We start from the raw sequence: 26,193 nt of genomic DNA on the forward strand, positions 1-26,193 counted from the left end.
GAGTAGGGGAAAATAAGATAAAACCCATAATGAATCATTTAAGAGCTATGAGACAGTATCTTATGGTCTCACATCCATTTAACTGAAATCACACAGAGAGGAGAAAACAGTTAAAAAGAAATACATGAAGAGATAATGGCTGAGAGGTTTCCTCATTAAATAAAAGATACCAAACCACAGAACCAAGCAGTTCAGAGAGCACCAAGCAAAAGCAAATAGGCACATCATGTTCAAAAGTAAAGGCAGATCGGGGCACCTGGGTGGCTCTGTTAAATGTCTGCCTTCAGCTCAGGTTATGATCCCAGGGTCCTGGGATCGAGCCCCATGTCAGGCTCTCTGCTCATTGGGGAGTCTGCTTCTCCCTCTCCCTCTACCTGCTCATTCTCTTTCTCTCTCTCTCAAATAAATAATAAAAACTTAAAAAAAAAAAAAAGGAAAGGCAAATCATACAAAGACAAAGAAAAAAAAAAAAGACACTTTACAGAGAATCAAAGATAAGAATTATAGCAAAACTACATGAGCCAGACAACAGAGTGGTATCTTTTTAAAGGAAAAAGAAAAAAAAAGGCAATCCACAACTCTATACTCACAAAAATATTTTTTTTTGAAGATTTTCTTTTCTTTTTTTTTTTTTTAAAGATTTTTATTTATTTGAGAGAGAGAGTGAGAGAGAGAAAGAGCACAAGAGGGGGGAGCGGGAGAGGGAGAAGCAGACTTCCTGTTTGTCTTCCTGTTTATCTTTTGTGCTTTTGTTATACGTTCTACTTTTTTTTTTTTTTTTAAAGATTTTATTTATTTATTTGACAGAGAAAGACACAGCGAGAGAGGGAACACAAACGGGGAGTGGGAGAGGGACTCGATCCCGGGACTCCAGGATCATGACCCGAGCCGAAGGCAGTCGCTTAACCAACTGAGCCACCCAGGCGCCCTTGAAGATTTTATTTATTTGTCAGAGAGAGAGACAGCGAGCGCACAAGCAGGGGGAGCGGCAAGCAGAGGGAGAAGCAGGCTCCCCGCAGAGCAAGGAGTCCAACATGGGACTCGATCCCAGGACCTTGGGATCATGACCTGAGCCAAAGGTAGATGCTCAACCGACTGAGCCACCCAGGCATCCCCTCAGCAAAAATATTTTATAAAAATACACAGATGGTGGGCGCCTGGGTGGCTCAGTTGGTTAAGCGACTGCCTTCGGCTCAGGTCATGATCCTGGAGTCCCGGGATCGAGTCCCGCATCGGGCTCCCTGCTCGGCAGGGAGTCTCCTTCTCCCTCTGACCCTCCTCCCTCTCATGCTCTCTGTCTCTCATTCTGTCTCAAATAAATAAATAAAATCTTAAAAAAAAAAAAAAAATACACAGATGGAATATAATACCAGACAGAAACTTGGATCCACACAAAGAAATCAACAACACCAGAACTGACATAAATGAAAGTAAATACAAAACTTCATTTATTTCTAATTGCTTTTTTTAAAAAAAAAGATTTTATTTATTTATGTGTGAGACAGAGAGAGAGAGAATGCATAAGCAAGGGGAGCAGCAGGCAGAGGGAGAAACAGCTCCCCACTAAGCAAGGAGCCTGATGTGGGACTTGATTCCAGGACCCTGGGATCATGACCCGGGCTGAAGGCAGACGCTTAACCAACTGAGCCACCCAGGCATCCCTATTTGTAATTGCTCTTAAAAGATAACTGTCTAAAGCAAAAATAGTAGCAACATATTATATGTTGATAGCATATATAAAAGTAGAACGTGGGCGCCTGGGTGGCTCAGTTGGTTAAGCGACTGCCTTCAGCTCAGGTCATGATCCTGGAGTCCCGGGATCGAGTCCCGCGTCGGGCTCCCTGCTCAGCGGGGAGTCCGCTTCTCCCTCTCCCACTCCCCGTTTGTGTTCCCTCTCTCGCGGTGTCTTTCTCTGTCAAATAAATAAATAAAATCTTTAAAAAAAAAAAAAATAAAAGTAGAATGTATAACAAAAGCACAAAAGATAAACAGGAAGAATTTGGAATCCTTAGAGTACATATGAAATTATATACCGTTATATGATGGAAGACTTTGGTTAGTTACAAACGTATATTTCAAACCTTAGGGCTGCCACTAAATTAATTTCAAAAGGTATAAATAAATAAGCAAATAGTGGAGAGAAAAGAAAGAAAAAATATCCAAGTAATCCAAAAGAGGAAAAACGAAGCAAAGGACAATAATAGAAAACAGCTAGCAGTGGTAGATTTTTAGTCCAACCGTATTACTAATTAAACATAAACAATCTTAACACACTAATGAAAAGACAGATTATTAGACTAAATGAGTAAGCCCAACTAAATGCTATATGCTTTCTACAAGAAACCCATATAAAAGTATAAATGGGCTGAAAGTAAACGGATGAAAAAAAAGATATGCTGGGAGACAATTCCCCATGGGTCTCTGTGGTAGCAGTTTTTGAACAGACTTCTCAGTACTTTACCTGCAACCATCTCCCATCTGCAGTTCCACCTTATTAATAGTCAATAAAATGGAGATCCAGGAATCTCATGTCTACTGCCAGCATCTATGAAAATTTGTGGCAAGTTAACCTGACAGCTTTCAAGAAGGTAAAATTTCAGGCCCTTCAAATTCTTGATGTTTCCTGTAAACACTAATCAAAAAAAGCTGGAATGGCTATATTAAAAACAAGGAAGATTTCATAACAAGGAATCCTGCTTGGGATAAAGAGGCCACCTCACCAAGAAGACATAATAATCCTAAATCTATAAGGCCTTAACAAAGCTTCAAAATACATGAAACAAAAACTGATAGAACTAAAAGAGAAACAGACAATCCACAAGCTGGAGACTTCAACACATCTCTCAATATTTGGTGAAACAAGCAGATGATAAACATATGGAAAAATTCAACTTTATAGTAGTGAGAGAAAACATACAAACTCACAATGAGATATCATTTATACCTATAAGAATTAATTTAGAACTTAAGAAGTCTGACAATTCTAAATGTTGGTGATGATGTAGAACATCAGAACTCTCACACACTGCTGGTGGGAATATAGTTTGGTAGAACCACTTTAGAAAACAATTGGCATTACCTAGTAAAGGAGACATGTGCACACTCAACCTCAGCAATTCTACTACCCCTAGTATAAACATATAAATTCTTACATACATGCACTAGAAGACATGCACAACACTTTTCATAACAGCATTGTTTGTAATTAGGGATAAAAACAGGAAACAACTCAAATGTCCAAAGATAGGAGAATGGAAAAATAAAATTATGGTATAGTCATATAAGGCAATACTATACAACAGTGAAAATGAATGAACTACATCTATATAATTCAACATGGATGATGTCCAAAACATAATGTTGGGAGAAAAAAAAATCACTGCAGAACAAGCACACACAAATAGTTCCAAAAAGATAAAACCACACAATCTATTGTTTAGGGATATATACATATGAGGTAAAACTATAAAGAAAAGCAAGGAAATGATTAACCAAAATTATCAGATAGGAGAGAAGGAGGCAATCAAATACTTCAATACTGTAACATTCTATGTCTTACCGTAGGTATTAAAACAGGTATTTGTTATATTCTTTACACATACTAATCTATATCATAGATATATAGAGACTATGTTACATATTTATAATTTGAAATGCTTACAAAAAGAATAAGCAATAAATACAGATTCACTCAGCAAGTATTAAAAACAAGCCAAAAATAATAAAATCATGAAATACATATATAACGCTTAAGGTCCAAATAGACATTGAGACTCACATGACTCAAGAAGACCATGTGGTTATACTTATAGGATATAAAATATGAAACAATGTGCGAGCAAGGGAGTGTGAAGTAGTTACTCTTCATCAGGAGTCTTCACAGCAATTCAGCAGATATTCTTTGGCTCTCCCCAGGTAGCAGGTAAAGTACCAGGGGATGAGATCATGAGGACTGGTGCCATAACTACCCTAGGTTAGGAATACCAAACAGCAAGCACTATCTCCAGTCCCATGGACAGTTTCCTAAGCCTCAAAACAGACTTGCTCAAGAGTTATCACACCCAGGGAATGTTTCACACCTAAAAACACTAACCGATACAGCACAGCTCTCTCCATTCTGGATGTTACATTAGCTTCCATCACTGTTGAAATCACCAAAAGTCCACTGGAAGACCAGTATAAAAAAGAAATATGAACCAATCTACCAATAACAGGTTATTTAATTAAAAAAAAAAAGCCTTAACAAATGAAATGAAAGCAATATTCAAAGGTATAATAGAAAACTATCCCCAAATAAAAAGCACCAGCATCTCTACATCAAAAGGACTTTTTTGTCCCAGTCAAAAGTAAAAGAGACTAGAATAATGGCTAGAGAATTATAAAGAAAAAGTCTGAGCACATGAATACAATATTGAACCATGCTGTCACTAACACATGCATGCAACAAAAAGCCATTATCAGATATTCAAGTGTTCAGAAAAAGTAATCCACATGAATATCTCCTGAAAAATAGTACCTAAAAACATATTTGTGGCAACCAAAAGAAGGAAATTTAAATTGGAACTCAAGCATGGGTATAAGAGGTATGGTATAAACAGACTAGTGATGGTACTCCATACCAAATTAATATGTAGAGTTGAGTCCAAATTGTTCTACTGAAATACAGAAGCTAAAAATTTTTTCAAAGAGGAGATACATAGTTTATTCAACATTTTTAAGTTAAAGATTAACTTGGGAAGCCGAGAGTGTAAAACGCTAAAATAAGCTAAATTCTTCTATTACATAAAAGACAATTTTTTTTTAAAGATTTTATTTATTTATTTGACAGAGACATGGTGAGAGAGGTAACACAAGCAGGGGGAGTGGGAGAGGGAGAAGCAGGCTTCCTGTGGAGCAGGAAGCCCAATGCGGGGCTCGATCCTAGGACCCTGGGATCATGACCTGAGCCGAAGGCAGACACCCAACGACTGAGCCACCCAGGTACCCCAAAAGACAATATTTTTGATTTGTTCTTAAATTTTATAATTACAACTAAATTTCTATATATAAGCTTTTAAGATGATTTCTGCATCTATTTTTTTATTTTTTTTTTTATTTTTTTTTAAGATTTTATTTATTTATTTGACAGAGACATAGTGAGAGAGGGAACACAAGCAGGAGGAGCGGGAGAGGGAGAAGCAGGCTTCCCACAGAGCAGGAAGCCCGATGCGGGGCTCGATCCCAGGACCCTGGGATCATGACCTGAGCCGAAGGCAGACGCTTAACGACTGAGCCACCCAGGAGCCCTGCATCTATTTTTTTTAAAAAAACACATAAAACAGTCTAACATTGCAAAAAGAAAAGAAAGAGTAAAACAAATTTTTAAAAAGTATAAAATTATAGGAGAAAAAATCAATTATAACAAATTTTTATTGTTTAAAACCTTTCTGTTGGAAAGATCTTCAGATAGGGTTAAAAAAATGAAATGACATAAAAAAAGATTAAAAATAGTGATAGGCAATGATAGTATCATGGAAATAGTAATACTAAAAGGAAATAGGAATAACAACTTTGATGTGGGACAAGAAGTAGGTTTCAAGAAGAAAGGGTCTCTTTAAAATGAAAAAAAGATGTTCACAGAGCTACTCAAACGTGGTCCATAAACTAGCTGTTTGTTATAGGTCTGGAACAGGACAAGTACAAAACTTGAAAGTAAGCATTTAGAAACTCTTAACAGCAATCTGATAGGGGAATTGTATACCTGTTTAATATAATAATAAAAAAAGGAAGCTTGTATTTTGCTTCTTGGTTTTTCTTTCTTGTTTCATTTTTCTAATTCACTTCTAATATATTTTAAAGAAGTATCAGGGAAAAACTGATTCTTAACCACAAACAGTTTGAAAAGCACTGCCATAAAAGATCTGTTAGTTATGAAGTTTTATGTGCCAAATAACTCAACATCAAAATATACAAGTTAAAACAATTAGAGATGCAAGGCAAAAATGAAGAACAAAATGAAGTGGGAAGCAATTTCATTCCATGACATATTACATAAAAAAATAAGTGTAGAGAGGATGAAAACAAATTATGAAATGTCATATTTTCTTTAGGAGGTCATATAGTAGAAGATATCCCATCAGTTTAATATCAACTTCTCAGAGGGAAAATTACTGTATTAAATGCATACATTGTAAGATGTATTACAACCTCAGAAATGTTAACATTTCCTTTAGTCAAGGAAATAGTATGTCCACACAATTTTGTATCAAATAAATGGAAAACATTTTTTATTGAAGTATAGCCGACATACAATATGTATACCTAGTTTCAGGTATACAACAGTGATTTGACAATTATGGTCACTATGATTTAATTATAGTTACCATCTAGAAAACTTTTTAATTGTCAGTGAAACTTCCATAAAGATATTGATGATATAATAGATCCTAAAGAACACTTCAACAACTTTGAAAAATTAAAAACTAAAGCATGGCAAAAACTGGTTTTCTACCATTCCCCACTATAAATCACGTAAGGATTCTTGTTTTTTTGGATGCTGCTGGGTAAAATTATGTATGAAGGGTTTGCCAACTTTAAAAACTTCTGAAAACTACATTAAATGACTCAAAACACACTCATCTCTATAGCCTCACGGTTTTCTAATCCCTTTTTACACAGACGCGAAGGGGAAAAACTGAAGTATTTCACAATGTCAAATGCCGCAGAGGAGGTCATAGATGCCTCTGCTACCGTCTTCCTAGCTCCCTACAATCTTATTAAAAACGTAGGCCATTGTTTGGATTGTGGGCAGCATTACCGCCTTCTCAAAAAAGGTCAGAGTCCGTTGTCTTTCCTCTATCTGGCCCACTGAGTAAAGGCTAGCCTAATCTAGCCACCTTAATGTAGCTATCTGATTGATTAGGTAAAGTCTGGCTGAATAGGTAAAGAGCTATGAGTCAGAGCACTGCTTGAACCACTACTACTACATGTATGTGTTGTACACACTGCGTGCACGCATGCGTGCACACACACACACACACACAAACTGAACTGGACAAGACTCAAAGCAACATTATCAAGTCATTCTAAGTAACATAAAATTTTTTCCACCTATGCTACACAGTCTAATCATCTAGAAATAGCCCCAAAAGGGGTGGTTTCAGGATAGAACCAAAAAAAAAAAAAAGTAAATAAAAAATAGGATCCTTCTGAAATTGTTCATTTTAAGTCACAGCATTTTAAACTAAGTTCTCTAAATAAGAAGTGATAAAGTCACTATTTTTTTCTTCTATTCCCATGATTAATATTTAAAACTAACTTCAACTAAATGTAATCTAAAGCCTCATTTAAGGTATAAAAGTTCTTTATAAAATGAAAAAAATATTTAAATAAAATGTATTTACCCTAAGAATAAACAAACTGGTAAAAGATATTTGAAAGTCAATTCACAGAGACCAATTTTCCTATTATATGAAGAGCTCCTTGGAATCAATAAACAAAAGACCAAGACCCAAAAAAGGAAAGTGGATAAAAGATAAACATGTAGTACACTGAAAGAGAAATACAACTGGCTCTCAAGCATATGGAAAGACACTCAATCTCACTTGTAATAAAAGAAATGCAAATTAAAACCACGGAGATCTATGTTTTTATCCATTAGATTGGCAAAGATCAAAACATTTGAGAACATAATCTTGGTGAGGAGATGGAAAAAGTCTCATATTGCTGGTGGGAGTACAGATCAAAACAACCTGTGTTACACTTTTTCTTCTCTTGAAAATATTCTTGTAAGACATTTAAAAAATATAGTACACAAGATATATTCTATCTTATGTGGGCTGTTGGTCATTTTCAGAAAAGTTGTAATTGCCTGCTTTTATAGAATCTTGTTCATATAATAGAGCAGATAGGTAGGCAAGTTTAAGAAACTTGGATGATGAACACAGTAATCCTGCCCCATCTGCTGCCCACCTGATACCTTATTGTGCACTTAGTGGGGGCTCAGTAAATATTTGTTGATTAAATGGGACCAGGAATGACGCTGAGCAATGATGAGAATGGAATAAAATAAGAACAAGGAATTAGCTAAATTTATCTGAATTGAATGAATTTTTAAATACTATACTTTTTCAAGAGTAGGGCACCGACACACTGACAAATGTTTCCTGAAAAAGGAGTCAGCCAGCAACAGTGGTATAGATTATTGCAATAATGGCCCCCTAATGAGTCACACACTCTTAGGAAACCCTTTCCACACTGCCCTGAGCTTTGCCATGTTTTGCTTTGGCCATGGAACAAGATAAAATATACGGGGCTTGCCTTCACTTTCTGCTTCCATAAACCCTACTACTACTGCCTCCAGCGGAAGGCCAGCCTGCTGGAGACACATGGCACTCCACGACCCTAGCCAACAGCTGGCACCAATATCCAGACATATGAATGAAGCCATCCTAGATCAACCGCCTTCCTGCTGACCTCTCAGCTGACCGCACCATATAAGCAGCCCAGCCACCAGCAGGGGCAGAATTGCTTAACTGAGCCCATCCCGGAATCATACGCTAACAAATAGCTTATTTTATACCACTACGTTTTGGGGAGGTTATGCAAAAACCAATACAAGTGGATTTATGTTTTACCTGTTTCTGTTTGTTAAATTTCACAATGAGAATATATTCATATACTACTTGTTTAATCAAACTAAACTTATAAAGATATTTTGTATCAGACTGATATTATAGTCAAGTCCCACTATCACCTTATAAGCACATATACATAAAACAAAACAATCCAGTCCAAATGGGAACATGAATTTGAGAGACTTAATACTGCTCAGGAAAAAAAGGGTCAGTACAGAGTAGCAGGGTATACTATGATACACACACAAAAGTGAATAAGAATATATTCATGGTCACGGTCATGTCTCAATAATGGCTATTATCAAATTACAAAATCTCAGATTTTGCTTCTCTGCTTCTTCTGTTTAGGCTAATACACATTCCCTCATTTTAATCCTCACATGCTATGAGGTAAATATATGCTGAATAACTTCAGGCAAAAATTAATTAACCTCTCCAAGCCTCATTTCCTCAACTGTAAAATGGGGATAATAGTACCCATTTTATAGAGTTGTTGTAAAGATTAAAACACTCACTTAGAACTGAGTACATAGTAAGGGGTCAATAAATGGCCTATAATCTGTTAGTAAAACGACTTAAAAGTAGTGTCTTTTGACTAACCTGGCTTCTATTTTAAAATCATTAAGCATCATCAACCAAGGAGTCATCAAAATTAATTTGAAAATCTAATGACTTCAAGAAAAAAATTAAAAGACAATGTTATTAAAAACAAAACAAAACAAAAAAACCAAACCAAACCTGGGAATACATATAGGGAAAATATGGTGAAGAAATCAAAACTCCAGGCAATAATGAATTCATTTGGTCCACATTCCACAATCCTAAATAAGTTTAAAAACCAATGGCTTCAATTTTTGTGTTTTATGAATTCACAAATGGCAAAAACAAGAGAGCAATAAATCCTGTTATCACCTTTGTGACCTCTGGCACACATACTTTTAATTCTTTCTACCACCGTCTTTAATAAAGAAGGCACTACTGAAGGCTTTGGAAAATAAGGCTCTTTCAGAAGAAATAAACTTAACCTAATCTGCAGCATTGGAAAATTATAGTTACTCCTTGAATCAATGGCTTAACATTGCCCTTTTTCAAGGCCAAGATCAGGCCTGGACACTTTTGTTTCTCTCTATAGATCAACAGTTAAAAAAGAAAAATCAGGCCTAACGGGTATTTATAAAAAAGTCAACTCTTTAAAAAGTATTTCAAACAGGTAATTACCTAGCCTGAAGACGTAAGAGGTAGTGACGAACTACAAAAAGCTTTACACCACAATGTACAGGTACTTTAGTTTGCCCTATTCTGAGAAATTAATAATTAATCTTAGTATATATGAAATAATGTGGCAGATTCTGGAGTTAGAAGAGTAAAGAAAGTAACACTTATATTGATATCATGCCACACATTTGCTGATTATTGTTTAATCATAATAATCCAATGAGGTAAAAATTATTAGAACTCATTTTACAGAGGAGGAAATTAGGGCTCACTTAAGTAAAATAACTTGACCAGGGTCTCTCAGCAGAAGACAGTCTAACAGGTATTGGGGGCGGGGGGGCAGGGAGGCACACAAGGGTGCCATGTAACCATGCCTACAGACAAACACAACACTAAATGTAGTAAGTCCTTTATCACCAATGTGAAAGGGGGCTAAGACTATGGGAAGCCAAAGAGATAACCTTTTGAGAATGGGCAAAGGAGTCACAAAAGGCTTCAAAGAGGTTAATATTTGAGTTGTTACTTTTAAGGATGAGTAGGATTTATCAACTTCAATGCCAAGGCTTACCCCCAACCCCCCTCATCCCCAATATATTAACCAAAATAAATTACTTACTTGAAATTGAGAAAAACAATTTTGAGAGAAATCTTCCTCAGATATATTATTCCATAGTTTTAAAACAAATAATATGATGACAGTTTAATTTTTAGGTTGCTTTTATGTGGCTTGTCTTGGTTTTTATTCTGAAATGAAATTTAGATTAGTCATTTTCTTGTTCTGAGAAACTAGGAGTATGCCAACATGTTTTAACTTCACATTTTTTCACATATCAACATGTATTCTTATTTACAAAACTTTTCATTTCACCATCTCAAACAAAACCTAATTTAATATATAAATTACTTTGAAGTGTAAATATATATGCAAAATAAGATATTTCTTTAATTATGGTTATACTTCCTTGGTAATTGTAATAAATGGAAGAAAAATAGAAAACTCTTGTTATATTGTTATTTATTACACAAGCATTTTTGAGGTAACACGCTTTCTTTTATTATTTGAATCGTTTATATAGTAAATGCTCTCTCAACCCAAAGAAAATTAAATAACTACCCCCAAGGAAATTGACCTCAAATTCTTAGTTTTTCCCACAACTAACGTCTAAAAAGAAAATAGAATTGGACCAAAAAAACCCTAACATTTACAATGACAATTACTACCCTTTCTCAGAATTTACTTTGCTAGGCATACATTCAATTTCTGCTGCAGAAAACAGTCCAGTTTGCCAATACTAATTAAGCAACAAAATATTTTTCATTGAAAAAAAAAAGAAATATTTAAAAAGCAACAGAGAACTGGAAGAAACACAGAAGGTCATCTGAAAAATTTAAATGACAAAAACAAAAACAACAAAAAACAAAAAAAACACCCACACACCAAAAGATTAAATAGACCGTTATTAAGAGGGTTGTATTTTTACTTATAATGTGTTTTAATCTCAAAAATGTATCTACTTTACGTTTAAACAGTGGAGTTTTGTTTTAATTGCCTAAGACACTTACTCCTGCCCTATCTGTATCTTACCTGGAAACTCTAAGTTAACACATTTTACCCAAAGTTCACTGTACCTGAACTCCCATTATTTCCTCTCTTATTTAGTATCACTGTGGTGTTAAAATGACAGCCAGGTACCAAATTAACATACAACATACCATACCCCATATCTTAGTAAGTTCCTGAGTATTTCTTTGAAATGTCTATGGCTAATGACAACATCCTTTGAAATCTGTTTAACCCCAACCTCCTTAAACCTCATTATAAAACGAATCCCACTACAACCTATTTTACAGGAAGATTCTAAGCACTATTACACACAGTAGGCCCTTAAAGATTTCTAAACTGTGTACATGCAGGTCTTCTAATAATTCCTTCAAGGTTCAGTATGTTCACCTTTCAATTATCAATGCCTTCTTCCAATTTTCCCTCAGGTTTGGGGGGACAGTGTGAGGCAGTGAGAGCTAAGAGTCAAGATCCTTAGTTTTCACCCCTAGCCCACACAAACAACTTATAGGACACTGGACAAATCCCTGAGCTTACCTATCTAGATTTCAGTTCTCTTTATATAAAATGAAAGGATTTGACCAGAACAGTGTTTCCCAACCTTTTTCACATTGTAAATAATATCTGTTCAGCACAGAGACCAACAGAAGGGCATTTGGAAGCATCAACATGGTGCTTGGTGAAAAAAATTTATCACATTTAAATGAGGTTTGTAATAATATGAATGAATCTCAAATGCAGCCTTTTTCACATCGAGAATAATATTTCAAAATAACGATGTTTATTTTTGCAAAACATACATGCACTATTAGGCAGCCACCTTGCAGCAAGCTAAATGACACATCAGATGCACATGACTAGGAGATCCAATACAGGCGAATACAGAAATTCAGGCCTAGAGCTGGGCTCCCTGGGGCAATCAACATCCCTGCTACCCTGTGCTCTCACTGTCATTGGGCTACACCTTGCACCGTGTAACATGCTCCTCAGGCACCCAGAATATAAACTCCAATAGTAGTAGCTCCATGATCCCTTCTCCACAAGAGGCAGCTGCGTATTCTGTGGCGAGCTGAAGTAGATTCCAAGTAATAAAGCACATCTTTAATGCATTAAAAATACCAAAAGGAGCAGTAACTGCAGGTTATTGCTCATGATGGTACCTGCTTAAAGGAACCCCACAGCCTTCCTTTAGATCCACTCCACTAGGGCCACCCTCCAGTGAACCACATAATATCATCGGGAGGCTCTGAATTAGAAGACCTCTAGCAAAATCTAAAATTAAACAGTATTGCAGTAGTCATTTGATAACTGTTCACAACTATTACAGCCTTTTGTTTTTGTTCTTCTTTACCAATTCCTTCAAACACAACTTAAAAAAAACCCAAACTTTGAATAGGTATCACATGCACATGGTAAAAAAAATTCCAAAATTACCACAATATCCTAAAAAAAAATTCAGTCTCCCACCTTTGTCCTCTAGGCTACCAGTTCCCTTCACTGGAAGCAACCACTGTTACCAAACTCTCATATATCCTTTGATATTTATAACACACACACACACACACACAGAGATATACACACAAGTACATATATATTTTATATGTATTTTTTAAACCACACAAATGGCAGCATACTATACATGGGAGTCTTACATGTTGCTTTTTTTTCTCTTAATAGATCTTAGACGTGGCACCATTGCAGTACACAGTGTTGCTTTGTTACTTTAAGGGTTGCCTAGTATTCCATTGAATAGATATACCATTATTTACTTAACCACTCCTCTAACTGATTTATGCTTAGGTTTCCAATTTTTTGCAATGACAAACAATGCTGCCACAGATATTTTTACATGTTCATTTAATACATATATAAAATATTTGAGGATAAAATCCTTGAATGAAATTGCTAGATCAAAATATATGCATATCTTTAATTTTGAAAATGATTTCCAAATTGCTTTCCATAGAAAATGAAGTTTATATTCCCACCAGCAATATGAGAATGCCCATTTCCTCTTCCTCTCATTCTCCCCAAGTTATACTATGTAATCAATTGTTCCTAATTTGATAGGTGATAAATAGTATGTTGTAGCTTTAATTTACATCTCCTTTATAAATAAGATTGCACACCTTTTCATATGAATTCTCTTTGCTCATTTTGTCTACTAGATTATTTTCTAGGAGCTCTTTGTATATTAACAGGACATTAGTCCTTTGTGAAAAGTGTACAAATAAGTTTTACTAGTCTGTTTAAGATTTTTTTTCTCTATACAGAATTTATTTTTTTATGTTGTAAAGATCAGCAACCTGGCTCCAGCTCTGTTTTATACTTTGAAAGGTCTTTGCCATTCCTAGATTATATTAAAAATAATTATCCTATGTTGTTTTGTTTTGGTTTTTTTCACATTTAAATCTTCTGATTCATCTGGAAGCCAACTTCTTATTTTTCCAGATGATTAACTGGCTATCTCAACACTATTTACTAAATAATTTTTTTCCATATTAATGGGTAAAGGTAGCATCCATTTTCACAAAGTTCTTATTTATATTTAAGTCAGTTTCTGGCCTCCACTCTGTTTCATTGTTGCTATGTGCCAAAACCGCACTACTTCTCAAAACATTTTAAAATTAAAATCAGTTTACGTATGAATGGGTATAATTAAAAAAAAAAAAGCCAGAAATTACTGGCTTGCTTTAATGTAAGAATCATTCTGCAGTTCCTAAACTGAATTTGTATAATAAAGTTCAATACTATCATCACACAATCATGCATTTGTGTGGATACTTATTTTGGAGCCCAGTATGAACTTCAAGTCTCTTTTGCTGTATTTCTGAACCATACCTAGAAAGCCAGTTTTTCCTTAATTTTGTACACAGTTTTTTCTCAAATTATAAAATCAATACATTCTCTAAGAAAATCTAAAAAATTCAAAACACATCTCTCAGAAATAACCAACCTTTATATTTTTGTGTATTTTTTATGCATTTTAATAAATGACTATTTTGCAAACTCATTTTTTTCACATAATATACTGAGCATTGTCCTATATTATTTTATATTCTTCTAAAATGTTATTTTAATGACATTAGTTCTATATGAATATGCCCAGTTTATGTAACCACTTCCCAACTGTTGAATATTTGAGGTTGTGCCCTGTTGATGACTATCATTTACTGATTAATTCTTGCAAAAATGCTTGATTTTCAAGCACTGTGGTAAGTATTGACTGTATAATAGTGAGCAGAAATGAACACATTACCAGCATTTATGGAGGTTATTGGGAAAAACAGACATTAATCTCCAACATATATACAATTACAATTATAACAAGTGTTATGAAGGAGAGTTTATGGAGTTTTGAGAGTCTGATAGGGAAGGCTTCCCTGAGGAAAGATAAATCAGAGTTTAGGTGAAGGAAAAGGAAAAACATTCTAGGCAGAGGGAACAGCAGGTACAAAGGCATCATTGTGGAAGGGAGCATGGCAAGAATAGGGACTGAAATAAGGCCAATATGGCTGGAACACAAAGAGCAAGGCAAGAAGAACATGGCTCAAGCCATGACTGGATAGAAAGGTAGGGGCCAGACTATATGCAAGACCTTGTAAGACATGTAGACGTCACCACATAAGACATGTAGCTTTGTCCTTATCCTAAATGCAATGGAAAGCTACTGAAGCATGTCAAGTAGTAGGGTGATATAATCAGGTTTGCATTTTGAAAAGATCCCTCTGATTACAGTGTAGAAAACAGATTAGAAGGGAACAGAGTGGATTGGGGTAGGCCAAGATTAGGAGGCTACTGTAAATGCATCCAAAAATGCTAGTAGTTTAGGGTGGTGATGGATAATGAAAAGAAGTAGATGGATTCAAAAGATAATCAGATTTTGCCAAAAGATTTACATTCATAGATTAAAATCCCTAAAACTAGAATTATTGGGTCAAAAAACATTTCAAGGGTTATGATATGTATTGCCAAGCTGCCCTGCCGAGAGCAGTTTTCTCTTTGTGAATTACCTTGTATCTGTTCCTCTATCAGAATTTGGATATTCCTTAAAAATGACTTAATCCATACTTCCTTCATGAAGCCTTCCCTGACTCCCCTTTTTGCCTGCTAGTTGGTCACTGACATGTCCTCCTTTGAGTCTTTGCTTTCTTAAACACATTTTCCGTCATACTCCAATCAAACTATGTTTGACTTATATTCCCATGTCATCTCTACAATATTGTGAGAGTCTAGAGTAAAAGTTGTTCATAATGACACCAAAAATAGCTCAATATACATAGCAGGTTCTCATTAAGTGTTCACTGAATGAATCCAATCACTATTACCAGATTCTACTGTGTCCAGACTTAAGAGGGCCCTGCTTCATCCTCTGATTTACTAATTGTGATTTTAAATCAAATATAATACAGAAAGCTAACAAAATTTGCTACTCAGGGCTCCAAATGCCTACTAAATAAAGTCATTAATTTTGTTTGTAGTAAATCACTAAATCTCAGTAGTGCTCCTGAAAAACCTTTCTAGTAATTACATCAAATAGGTATTATGTGATCTTAAAATATTTTTAAATGGCTTAGCAAAAAAAAAAAAAGACTATGAACAAACAAGAGTTTTATTAGAGAAATTAGTTGAAATTAGTTGTAATTTGAATTGTTGATAAATGCTATGGTTTTTCAAAACTGTATTCGTCTCAAACTTAGTTAATAATCCAATTTACAAAAGAAGTGAGGTTATTAAACAACTACATAAATTTATATAGCATTTCAGAATGATCAATTTCTTATGTTGAAAAACTTGATTTCATGTTTAACAGTTAGCACCTAGAACAATCTACTAAAATTTTTACTACCTGGAGGAAGACTAGAGGGGGGAGTGGCAGAGTTCCTTAGAGTAATCTCAAAGACAAGCAGCTCACTCTATAGTCTGTTTGGCCTACTTTGTTAATTACTTGCTGTGTGAACATCTCACTCACACTCTTCTATTTACTCCTACTCTGCATCTCAGCAGGGAAGCTTTTTGAGAGGATAATTCTGTTTAACCTGGTGCTGAGAAAACTGAGAGCTTTCTAAACTGAACATGAAGTGAGTTACATCAAGCAACTAAGCAAGAGTTGGGATGTGGAAACCGGACAGGTTCCCAGATCCACCAGAGTCAGGTCTTCACAATGAAGCCTTAGGATTTTATTTGAAGTGAATTCCCAGAGCAGTCACACCTGTATTCAAATCTAAGTGAAAAAACACAGCCCTCTGCTTTAGTTATTTATAACCTTGCTTCTCTCCATTAAAACAAGTTACTGAAACGTTGTTACATTGCTCAGTACATTGTTATATCAAAACAACGTTCAAGACATTTTTAAAGGAGTGAAGAAAAGCAGAAGAGGTTTTCTGGTTTTAAAAATAATTCCATCACTCACATGAAGAAAAATTAAGTGATTCAGTAATCAATATCCTCAGTCGGCAAGGGATTAAATGAGTCAGGATTTACCATTCAAATTTGAATATGCCACTTTCTTTAATACCTTTTCAAATTTCACCAACTCAAGATAGGAGAGCTTTTAAACCTAAGACAATTTATTTCTTAAATTACTCAAGATATGCCCTCAAAACACAGGACAATCAGAAGTCAACCGGACTGTTTTCTAAAGCAGAAAAATACCTTTTTGAATAGAAAAACTGAACTAGTAAAAATGTAAGAAACCAATCAGTTCAGAATTTATAATACAAATATAAAATGCCCTCTTTATTTGGGAAACAATTTTTTCTGCTTATTTTTCAGGACTCATTTATAAAGCAAACTCAGTTTAAAAACAGCTTTTCTCCAAATCAAGATAATTAAGGGCTTCCAAAATTAACTACTATATGTGAAAGGCTTAAATTTATATGAAAGGCTTAAATTTATGGTACTCTATGTAACACAGATTTATCATGTTACTATTTTTCATTGTTTTACTAATTAGTAAATATATAAACATAGTTTGTATTTCCAAACAATAAAACGGTCTTCATTAAAAATTCTATCATTCAGAGTTTTACTAAGTCAGATTGACCTTTTATATTAATTATTTTCAAGTTTTATTTTAATGGGTGAACTGGACTAGATGTCTTTGGGGAGAGAATTCAGGAGCAGATAATTGTAGTTTTTGTTTACGTTTCATTAATACTAATTTTACTGGGAGTTTCTAACATGTTAAAAATGTTGGCTTGATTTCTGAAGGCTATAAACTCTAAATGTATGCCAGTGACTTCAAATTTTTTCACCTGTTGAAAAAACAGAAGTTTTATGTGTAAAATGGAGAACTATATTTATAGTAAATTCAATTTGATACTCCTTAAGTTTCAGTTTCTTTGTATCAACTTTTATATCCTTCGATATATGTACAAAAAAGTCATCCACATTCATTTACATTATACATTTCAAAGTATATTTTTCGAAGTTTTTTTAACGGGGGGCTGTTAATCTATTGTAAGATGTCCAGAAGGGAAAAAATATTTATCATCGAATAGTCCTGTGTCTTTTTTATATTGAAAAACACAAAAGTACCTCATCATCTTTACCTTTTAAAGAGTATTTTCTCACGTTATAGAATTACTGCTAGCTCACAGTGAAATTCACCTATTCCACAAACAAAACTACTATAACACAGCTTGAAAATCATCCAGGGATATTGGATGATATCCAACATCTACACAATGACTTGTGTAGAGGGGAAAAAAACAAACAACTATGCGCAGAAAAGTAATCCAAATCATACAAACTTTAATACATAGAAATGCCACAATATATCCTATTAGCATGTCACTTTATAATTCAGAAATCTGGCTGAAAAGAGCTATATAAACGTCACTATCTTATTCTTCCTCTGTACTTGAAGTGAGAACAAACAGTATTTTACACTGAAATTCCAATTAGAAACAAAGCACCAATACATTTAAAAGGGCAGAAAATCTATCCTTCAGAACTTCATTGCCTCTATTTTCCAGCCTCCAAAGTTTCAGGTGTTATACTTTCACCAAATGAACAGCACTCAAAGTCCCCATTTTATCAGGCCCCTATCATCAAAATCGTTTTCATTATTTTAAAAAGGAATACAAATCTCACTAACAACACTGAAATTTTTAACAAAGAGAATTCACATTAAAAGAAAACTGCTTGAAAATGAGTGCTTGTATTTGAGAAAGTGTTATCTTGGTAGTCCACGGAAACAGTAATAAGATGAAGTGATTAGGGCAAGGAGCATCAAGTGGGAAATGCTATCTAAAATCCCATAGGGCAATACATAGCTAGAGGTAAGAGCATCCCTTTCTAGGAGGCAGCTCCATTATTTCATGTAGGTAGTTCAAAGCATGTCGAAAATCACAACAATTTAAAACCTTGTAAATCTGGCCACTACCTGTTTATATTATCACAAACCCCTAAGAGCTTTTGAGAATGTAGCTTCTGTCACTGCTGTCTCCCCACCCTACTCGTTCATCAGTTTTTATTTTAAAGATACGTGTATTTAAAATGCAATACCACAACTCAGCATAGGGGCATTTCTAAATGTTTGTGTTGCTGAGTTTAGCTGCGGTTCTTAAGAAATTCACGTAATTGAGTGGGATGTTTTACGTTGGGCAGCACACACGCATTTTCTACTCGCAAGGATCCACGTTTCCCTCAAAGCAATGCACCTGAGGATGCTGCCCAGACCCCAGACTCTGAGGCTTAAACTCTAAGGAGTCACGACCTGCACTCACAGAACCACATGGTCACTTCAATGCGAAAGATTATTTGGCCCCAGGCGCCACTCTTCAGCCCGCGGCATCTCCGGAAGGGGCAGAGGAAAGCGCGGGCGAGAGGCGGCGAGGAGAGACTGAATACAGAGAGCTGACACTTCCTCACTCCTCTTAAAGCCATTTCCAGAAAGGGCACTTGGGAGACGCACGGGGGTGTCCGCAGTCCCACCAGCGACAGACCTCAGAGCGGGGCCCTGTGAACCCGTTCAGGGAGGACATGGCGCGGTCACCTGGCCCATCCTGCTGGGCCAGAGCGCTGTTGGCGGGCGCTCGCTTCCCCCCGGCCCGAGACAGGGAGTCCGGATCCGGCTCCCGGCCGCCGCACGCACTGGAAACACTCGGCGCCCGCCGCCTCCCTCCCCGGGGAGGAGGCGGCGCAGCGCTCGCGCGGACCCTCATTTTTGCGCCTCTTGTCACGCACCGGGGGAAAGGCGAGAAGGGCGGAGGGAAGGGAACAGGCGGCAGCGATACACCGAGGGCCGGCGGCGTGCGCGCGGCGGGGAGGGCAGCCCCGGCGCCCCGCCGGCTCCAGCCCGCGCCCCGCGCCCGCTTACCTGCTGGGGTCGCTCCGAAGACTCGCACCACCGGCACCTTCTTGACAGGGGCCTGGGTGAGGGGGGATTGGCAGATATCCAGCCCCTGCAGCGGGCTGGCCATGTAGTAGTCGGCAGTCACTATCCTCACTGAAAACATGTTCGCCGCCGCCGCCGCCACCGCCTCCTCTTCACGAGCGATCTGGCAGCAGCAGCAGCGGCGGCGGCGGCGGCGGCTCCTTCCGCGGCGACGGCCCCACAGCAGCGGCGGCGCCCCCTCCCCTCTTCGGCTCGGCCCCCTCCCCTCACACACACAGAAACCGTGAGCAGCGGCGGCGGGCGGGGCGGTGTTGGCACTGCTGCCGCCGCCTCCTCAGGAGCACCCGGCGAGGGGCAATAGGAGAGAAGCCCTGGCGCTTTCGTCGGTGCTGGTGCTGCCGCCACTGCCGCTGCCGCCGCCGCCGGGAATCACACGGGCTCCTCGGTCCCAGGCTGCAGCTCTTGTTGCCATGATGATGATGTCACGGACGCAACCACTGGGGGAGGGGAGAAGGGGGTTGTGTGTGTGGCGAAGGGAGGGCGGTGAGTAGTTGGGGGAGGGGACGCGGCGGGAAAGGGAGGGAGCGGGGCGGGCACCCGAGCGGGACACCCGGGCGGGGGCCGAGAAGGTGTTTTCTCCCCCGCTCCCGGGGCTCGCAGCGAGGGAGGAAGCTGGTGGAAAGCTGGGCCCACGACTGGCGCGGGGAATCGATGACTCGGCTGGTGGGCACGGCCACCTGGGTGGGGGCAGCGGAGGGGGGCGGCGGAGCGCCGATGTCATGGATGGGCTCCGAGGGGCTTGCGGGAGGGGGGCCGCAAGTGTTCGGGGCCGTTTTGGCGGCGAGGCGTGATAAGCGGGAGCTGCGGTGCTCACGCTCGCCTAGCCGACCGCCATTTCACATCCTGCGGAGGAGGCGGGGGGCAGCCGCGGAGACGGCTTTTTACAAGGTAAGAAAACCCGCCCGCGGGAGGAGGAAGGCAAGGCGCAGATCTCGTGCCGCCGCGGCCTCGCGGGAGGGCGGGCGGCGGAACGGGCGGGGCCGAGCGCGGATGCAGCCGGCCCTTCTCAGGTAACGCCGCGGCTCTGCGCTTGGCCCGGGGGCGGTGCGAGGGGCGGGGGCGCGCGAGCGCGGGCTCCGGCCTATAAAAGGGCCGCCAGGGCGCTCCCTCCCGCTGGTGCGGCTGGAGCCGCCGCGCCCCATCCGTTTACGCGGTGCTGCGGTGTTTGCGCCTGGCCACCTAAAGGGGTTTGTTCACGCTCCGCTCTGCTTAGCTTTGCCGGGGGTTGGCAGATCCAGTGCCCAGGGATTTCCCACCGCGGTGTTTTTCTCCCGCCCTAATAGATCCTTCCTTGGTTTCCTCTTTGGCCCCGCAGGCTGCGTTCCGGGCGCGCGCGTGTACATGTAAGGACTTGTCCGCGCTCAGTGACCTCCCTCCCCTTCTCCCTCCCCCTCTCCCTCCCCCGGCAGAATCCAAGATTAAAGAGCCTTTCAGAGAAATGTTCGGCCAAAGAAAAAGGCCCGTGAAAGTCACCGCATTAGATGTGGACACCCAGTGTTATTCATCAACTATCTGTTTAAGGTTTTACTACCCAAAGGCATAAAAGCAAAAGGAGGTAGGGAAGGACTGTTAAACAAAACAACTTTATCCAAAAAGGGGGGTATAGACAGGGGTGCAGTTATGAAATCGGAAAAAAAAAAAGGTAACAGAAGCAGCTGGGTTGGCCATCATATTGGAACCGAGGGGTTTTTGTCTGACTTGGTCACTAATACTGGGTGTGACCTTGGACAAATAATTTGGTTTCTTCGGACCTTAGTTTTCTCCTCCGTGGAACGAGAGTTTCACTTAACAAAACCAGAAGGGTTTCATCCCAACAAAAAGATTTAAGCAGTAGGAGGCAGAAACCATGGTTTCAAGTTCGAAGTATGACACTGAATAAAGGACTTTTGACACTCATTTTCAGCCTGCCCTAATTAGAGATCATTCACACTTACATATGATACAGGTGTATTTTAATGGTTAGTAGGTTGCCATGTATTTTAAGTGCTGTGAGAGATCCTCATTTTGAACCATTTTGGTTCTTCAAATAGGAAAATCAAAAGGTTCAAAGGGACAGATCACTGTTAAGAAGCTGTCTATAAATTCCATAACATATAATGCCAATAATTTATGCTCCAAGGGATTTGAGGCTGATTACTACAGTAAATTAGTCTGCAGTTTTCAACCTCAGAGCATGATTATAATAAACATAGGTAGCAAGATTTCTAATATACAGGAAATTACCTAATATTTTTAAAAGGCAAATCTCTTTAAGTTTTAGAAGCCTATGGAAGTGATTTAAAAATAGCATTACTGTGCTAAAATGCATTTTCTCGTAAAATAAATATTTTTGTACAAGCTGAATGTCAGATGCATGACACCAGTGATTCTCATAATAGTCTATGGCACTGGAGTTTTAAAATTTAATATTTTGGGGGCACCTGGGTGGTTCAGATGGTTGGACGTCTGCCTTCGGCTCAGGTCATGATCCCAGGGTCCTGGGATTGAGTCCTGCATCGGTCTTCCTGCTAGGCAGGGAGCCTGCTTCTCCCTCTGCCTCTGCCTCTCTCTCTCTCTCTCTCTGACTCTCATGAATAAATAAATAAAATATTTAATTAAAAAAATTTAATATTTTGGCTCTTACTAAGTCACATCTTTAGGGATGAGGCCTGGAAATCTGTCTTAGCAACCTCACCCACTACTCATGATTCTAAAGTAATATAAAATCAAGAGTGCCTGTACTATATTATAATTCAAGTACATACATAATATTTAAATTATACTATTCCTAACTAGAAAAAGGTAAAAGTATCAAATTCATGCATTAACTATTTCTAGAAAAGGGTTTCCTTCCCCCTACCTCTTGAATCAACATCATTGACTAAGAAAAGGCAATTGCAACCACAATTCAAGTCTTTCCAAAACGCCAAGGAAAGAATGTTCACTCTTGAAGAAAAACATTTGCAGCATGAAATAAGGATGTTTTGTCCATTGCATGTAATTGAGTTTAAGCTGATGCTTGAATTGAAAACCTGAGAATACTTCCCTAATTAATCACTATCCAATGTGTGAGTAAGAAAGAGTTCTGGAATTTTAAGTCGGGAAATGAAAATTTTAAACCGTCATTTACTAGCTGAATGAGTTTGGAAAGATCACTTTTTGGAGTTTGTTTCCTCATCTATGAAATGGATAGTAATTCCTGTTTTAACTTCTCAGGAATGGTACAGACTCAAATGAGATAACATATGTGAAAGTATCATCATGAACTATTGACATCCAGAGGTTTAACTCATCTAAAAGGAGTAAATAAAATCATTTGGAATTGTCTTATCTACACAGAATAAGAGAAATGCCAAAATTGAACTCTCTCTATCCTTAAGTATTTCTTTTTGTATTGTTGTTACTGTTGAGTAGCTTCTGTTTGCTGGGTGATTTGAGATACAGTGAGACAAAACAGACATGGTCCCTGTTCTTACTTACAAAGTTTATAGTCTAGCATCATAAAAATGTATTTTAGTCATCTCAACTGACATTTATCTCTTCTAGTCCCCTGACCTATACTCATCATGTCATGCTTTTAGTAAAAACCTGCCAAACCTTCTGTACCAATACTGTTGTATGTCTGTCAGTATTTGCCTATTAGCAATTTATAATCTAGAACAGAAGGCAATGGCTACCATAATCTTTCAGCAGGTTTTATAAGATGGCTTACCCAACACTCATCCAGCCCCCTTTTAGCTTGATTTTCTAAACTTTAGAAGCTAGAAAATTAAAAACTACAGTTTCTAGACTCCCTTGCAGCTAGAGTGCTGCTTGCAGCTAGATGATGGTGTGCTGGTAAATGTTTACTAATGGCTGGGGAAGGGAAAAACTCTGATTTGTAGCTTTGGCCAATCTTCGGGGTGTGATTACTCCCAAGCTACCAAAATGACTTCACTGAATGTGGAATTAGTTGGAAAAGATGCTAACAATCAGCAGCTAGCTTCAGCATATCAGTACATTTGACCTAGTTTCCAGCAATCAGATGCACCCATTCAAGACATATGTGTGAAGGTGAACAACATGATGCCTCAGCCACACTCAGGGAGATGGGATTTTCCGGCAAACACCATGGTGGAGATACTTGGTTCTTCTGGGTAGCTGGAAAAGAGTTCTCGCATCCATTTTTAAAGTATAGGTGCTGACCAGCAGGTGGTGTTGGGATGAGTTTCCACTAGAATAGCCCTGTGATGTGGGATGAGTGTTCTTCCTGGTTTAGTTTTTCCTGGGTGTTGTTTATAGCAGTGTATTATCCAAGCCTGGTTCTCTCAGAGAACTGTGAACTAAATACTGTCCTTTAATCCCTTTCTGCTTAAACTAGCTCAGTCATGGCCAGCTACATAATTTGCTGAGCCCAGAGCAAAATGAAAAATGTGGGGCCCCTTGTTCAAAAAGGAAGAAAAAAGTATCATTATACTTACTAAAATATAAAGCTTTTTCTTTCTTCTGTCATTCCTCCCTTGACTTGTAATGATGTTTTTTATTTGCTTTTTAATGTCATTCTAAGTAAAGAAAAATTAGAATTTTAAATTATTAGAATGAATTTTACCATTCATCTTTATTTTGTGCAATGCCATTTATAAATGCAAATATAAAAGCATTTAACTCATACATAGAATCACCAAAATTACACAATTCATATTTCCTAGTTTATACATGCATATGCATTTTGTGCTTATCAGAACAGTGTAAATGCTATACAGAACCAACTCAACTGTTTTTATTTCCCTTCTTGATATGCACACATCCTACCAATTTGAGTATGGAAGGACTGAAAGGAAAGGGAACCATGGGTTGCCTTACCTTTCCCCTTCCTTCTCTGTCATCATTTTCAGTATAAATGGTAATACGGGGAAGTAATGCACACTAGTAAGAAAGGTATGATGGGGTTCTTCTGTCACTTGTATTTTTTAGGATGCCATTGCTTTCCTTTTGCATCTGAAGCAAGTTCTGGTTCAAATGGAGAGTGTAGCCTTTTGGAATGGTCCACTAAATCAACCATTGATGTAATATGCTTGCCTTGTCTCATCACTGTGACTCCTTGAGTTCCTAGATCCATAGATCCATCAGAATCCTGTGTTTATGACACACCATGAAGACTATATGCAAAGAGGGTGGCAAGAAAGAAAAGATGCACACATTGCCTCCTCTGCTTGAATGTAAGATCCATTGTACCACCGGACTTCATTTATAAAACAGACGTTCAAACATAAAAGTATGAAGATTTTTAAAATGGTGACTGCAGAACACTAAACCAAGCACTGTGCCCTGTAGAACTGCACAGTTTGCATGCCCATGAAGTTGACCCTGAGCTCAGTGTTTCTCAAGGGCTTCTGATGTGTTAGGTGAAACAAGTCTACATTGTACAGCATATTTAACATCCCTGGCCCCTGGGCACTACATGCAACTCTGACAAAAATGCCCCCCCAAGAGGAGTTACTACTCTCCACTGAACTCCTGGAGTGCATTCCACTGTCTCCGGCTGGGAACCATGGTCATTACAGATCCAAGCAAGGTTTTTGCTAGTGATTCTCAGGCAGGGAAAAATATAGTTGAGTTTAAAAGATTTCAGAAGTCTCATACCTGAGAGAACAGAATTATGGTGACCTTTTTCCCATTGTCAGAAAAATAATACTATCTGCATTGGTGATGAAATAAATATTTGGGATGAAAGTTTAAAAGTTATCAGTGGGTTTTATGTGTCACATGGATATAAATGGCAGTTGACTCCAGATAGATGGCAATTTCTGGTAGTTAAGAAAAAAAGTAGAGAACTACAGAAAAGTAAAGAGAACTATCTCACTGTCATTATCTTCATCAATTGGCTGAAGGGAGAAAAATTTAAAATGCCCTCAAGAAAAATTGAGGAAGTTGCCATAAAAAGCTGTGGTACTCTTAATAGATTTTGAACTTAGTTTCATTGTATCTCTTTTTTAAGTTTTGGTTCTTGATTTAAGTATATTAACATCATAACACATTAGAGCTGAAACAAGATATTCTAGATCATTTGTTTTCTTTATCCCTACACTGGTATTCGCTATGTAGAGATTAAAAGCTCTAGCTCTATAGACCTGGCCTTGCCTTTGCTAATGCTGAACCTCAGTTTTTTCCTCAACAAAATGAGGATAAGTGTATATTATCTTAGGCTGTAAGTCCTTCTACCAAAAGCCAATTCAGTAAAAAGTAATTTTACCAGAGAATATGTTTGTTAAATAAATTTAAGGTGGATTTTCTATAAAACAAGTATTTGGTAAATTTAACTACCTAATTCTTTGGCAAATTAATTTTTAGCAAATTGGACTGTTTTCCATCCCTATTAGGCTTCTTATATGAATTAAATGAACTATTGCACACATACAGAGAGTGCTCAGTAAGTCTTA

The 26,193-nt window shown here is 38.0% G+C and overlaps 2 protein-coding genes across 9 annotated transcripts in view; one reads left to right on the forward strand and one right to left on the reverse strand.

The window, feature by feature from the left end:
- The window catches only part of REV3L (REV3 like, DNA directed polymerase zeta catalytic subunit), a 182,132-nt gene extending 161,819 nt beyond the window's left edge, over positions 1-20,313 (reverse strand). For 5 of the 6 annotated variants that reach the window (XR_014147898.1, XM_081828813.1, XM_081828814.1 and 2 more), the window contains exon 1: positions 19,718-20,313. Coding sequence is in view for 4 of the 6 variants with exons in the window: in XM_081828813.1 (XP_081684939.1) it covers positions 19,718-19,856 (139 nt within the window). In the remaining 2 variants the exon portion in view is untranslated. Of the gene's footprint in view, positions 1-10,446; positions 10,575-19,717 lie in introns of all 6 variants that reach the window. The other variant, XM_081828815.1, reaches the window with a different exon arrangement.
- Positions 20,303-26,193, forward strand: part of LOC145723078 (uncharacterized) — a 92,373-nt gene continuing 86,482 nt past the window's right edge. For all 3 annotated transcript variants that reach the window (XR_014147899.1, XR_014147900.1, XM_081828822.1), the window contains exon 1: positions 20,303-20,683. Coding sequence is in view for 1 of the 3 variants with exons in the window: in XM_081828822.1 (XP_081684948.1) it covers positions 20,447-20,683 (237 nt within the window). In the remaining 2 variants the exon portion in view is untranslated. The remainder of the gene's footprint in view (positions 20,684-26,193) is intronic.

Source organism: Leptonychotes weddellii, chromosome 8, assembly GCF_054177405.1.
Source record: "Leptonychotes weddellii isolate Sample4059 chromosome 8, ASM5417740v2, whole genome shotgun sequence".
In the NCBI taxonomy this organism is placed as follows: Eukaryota; Metazoa; Chordata; class Mammalia; order Carnivora; family Phocidae; genus Leptonychotes; species Leptonychotes weddellii.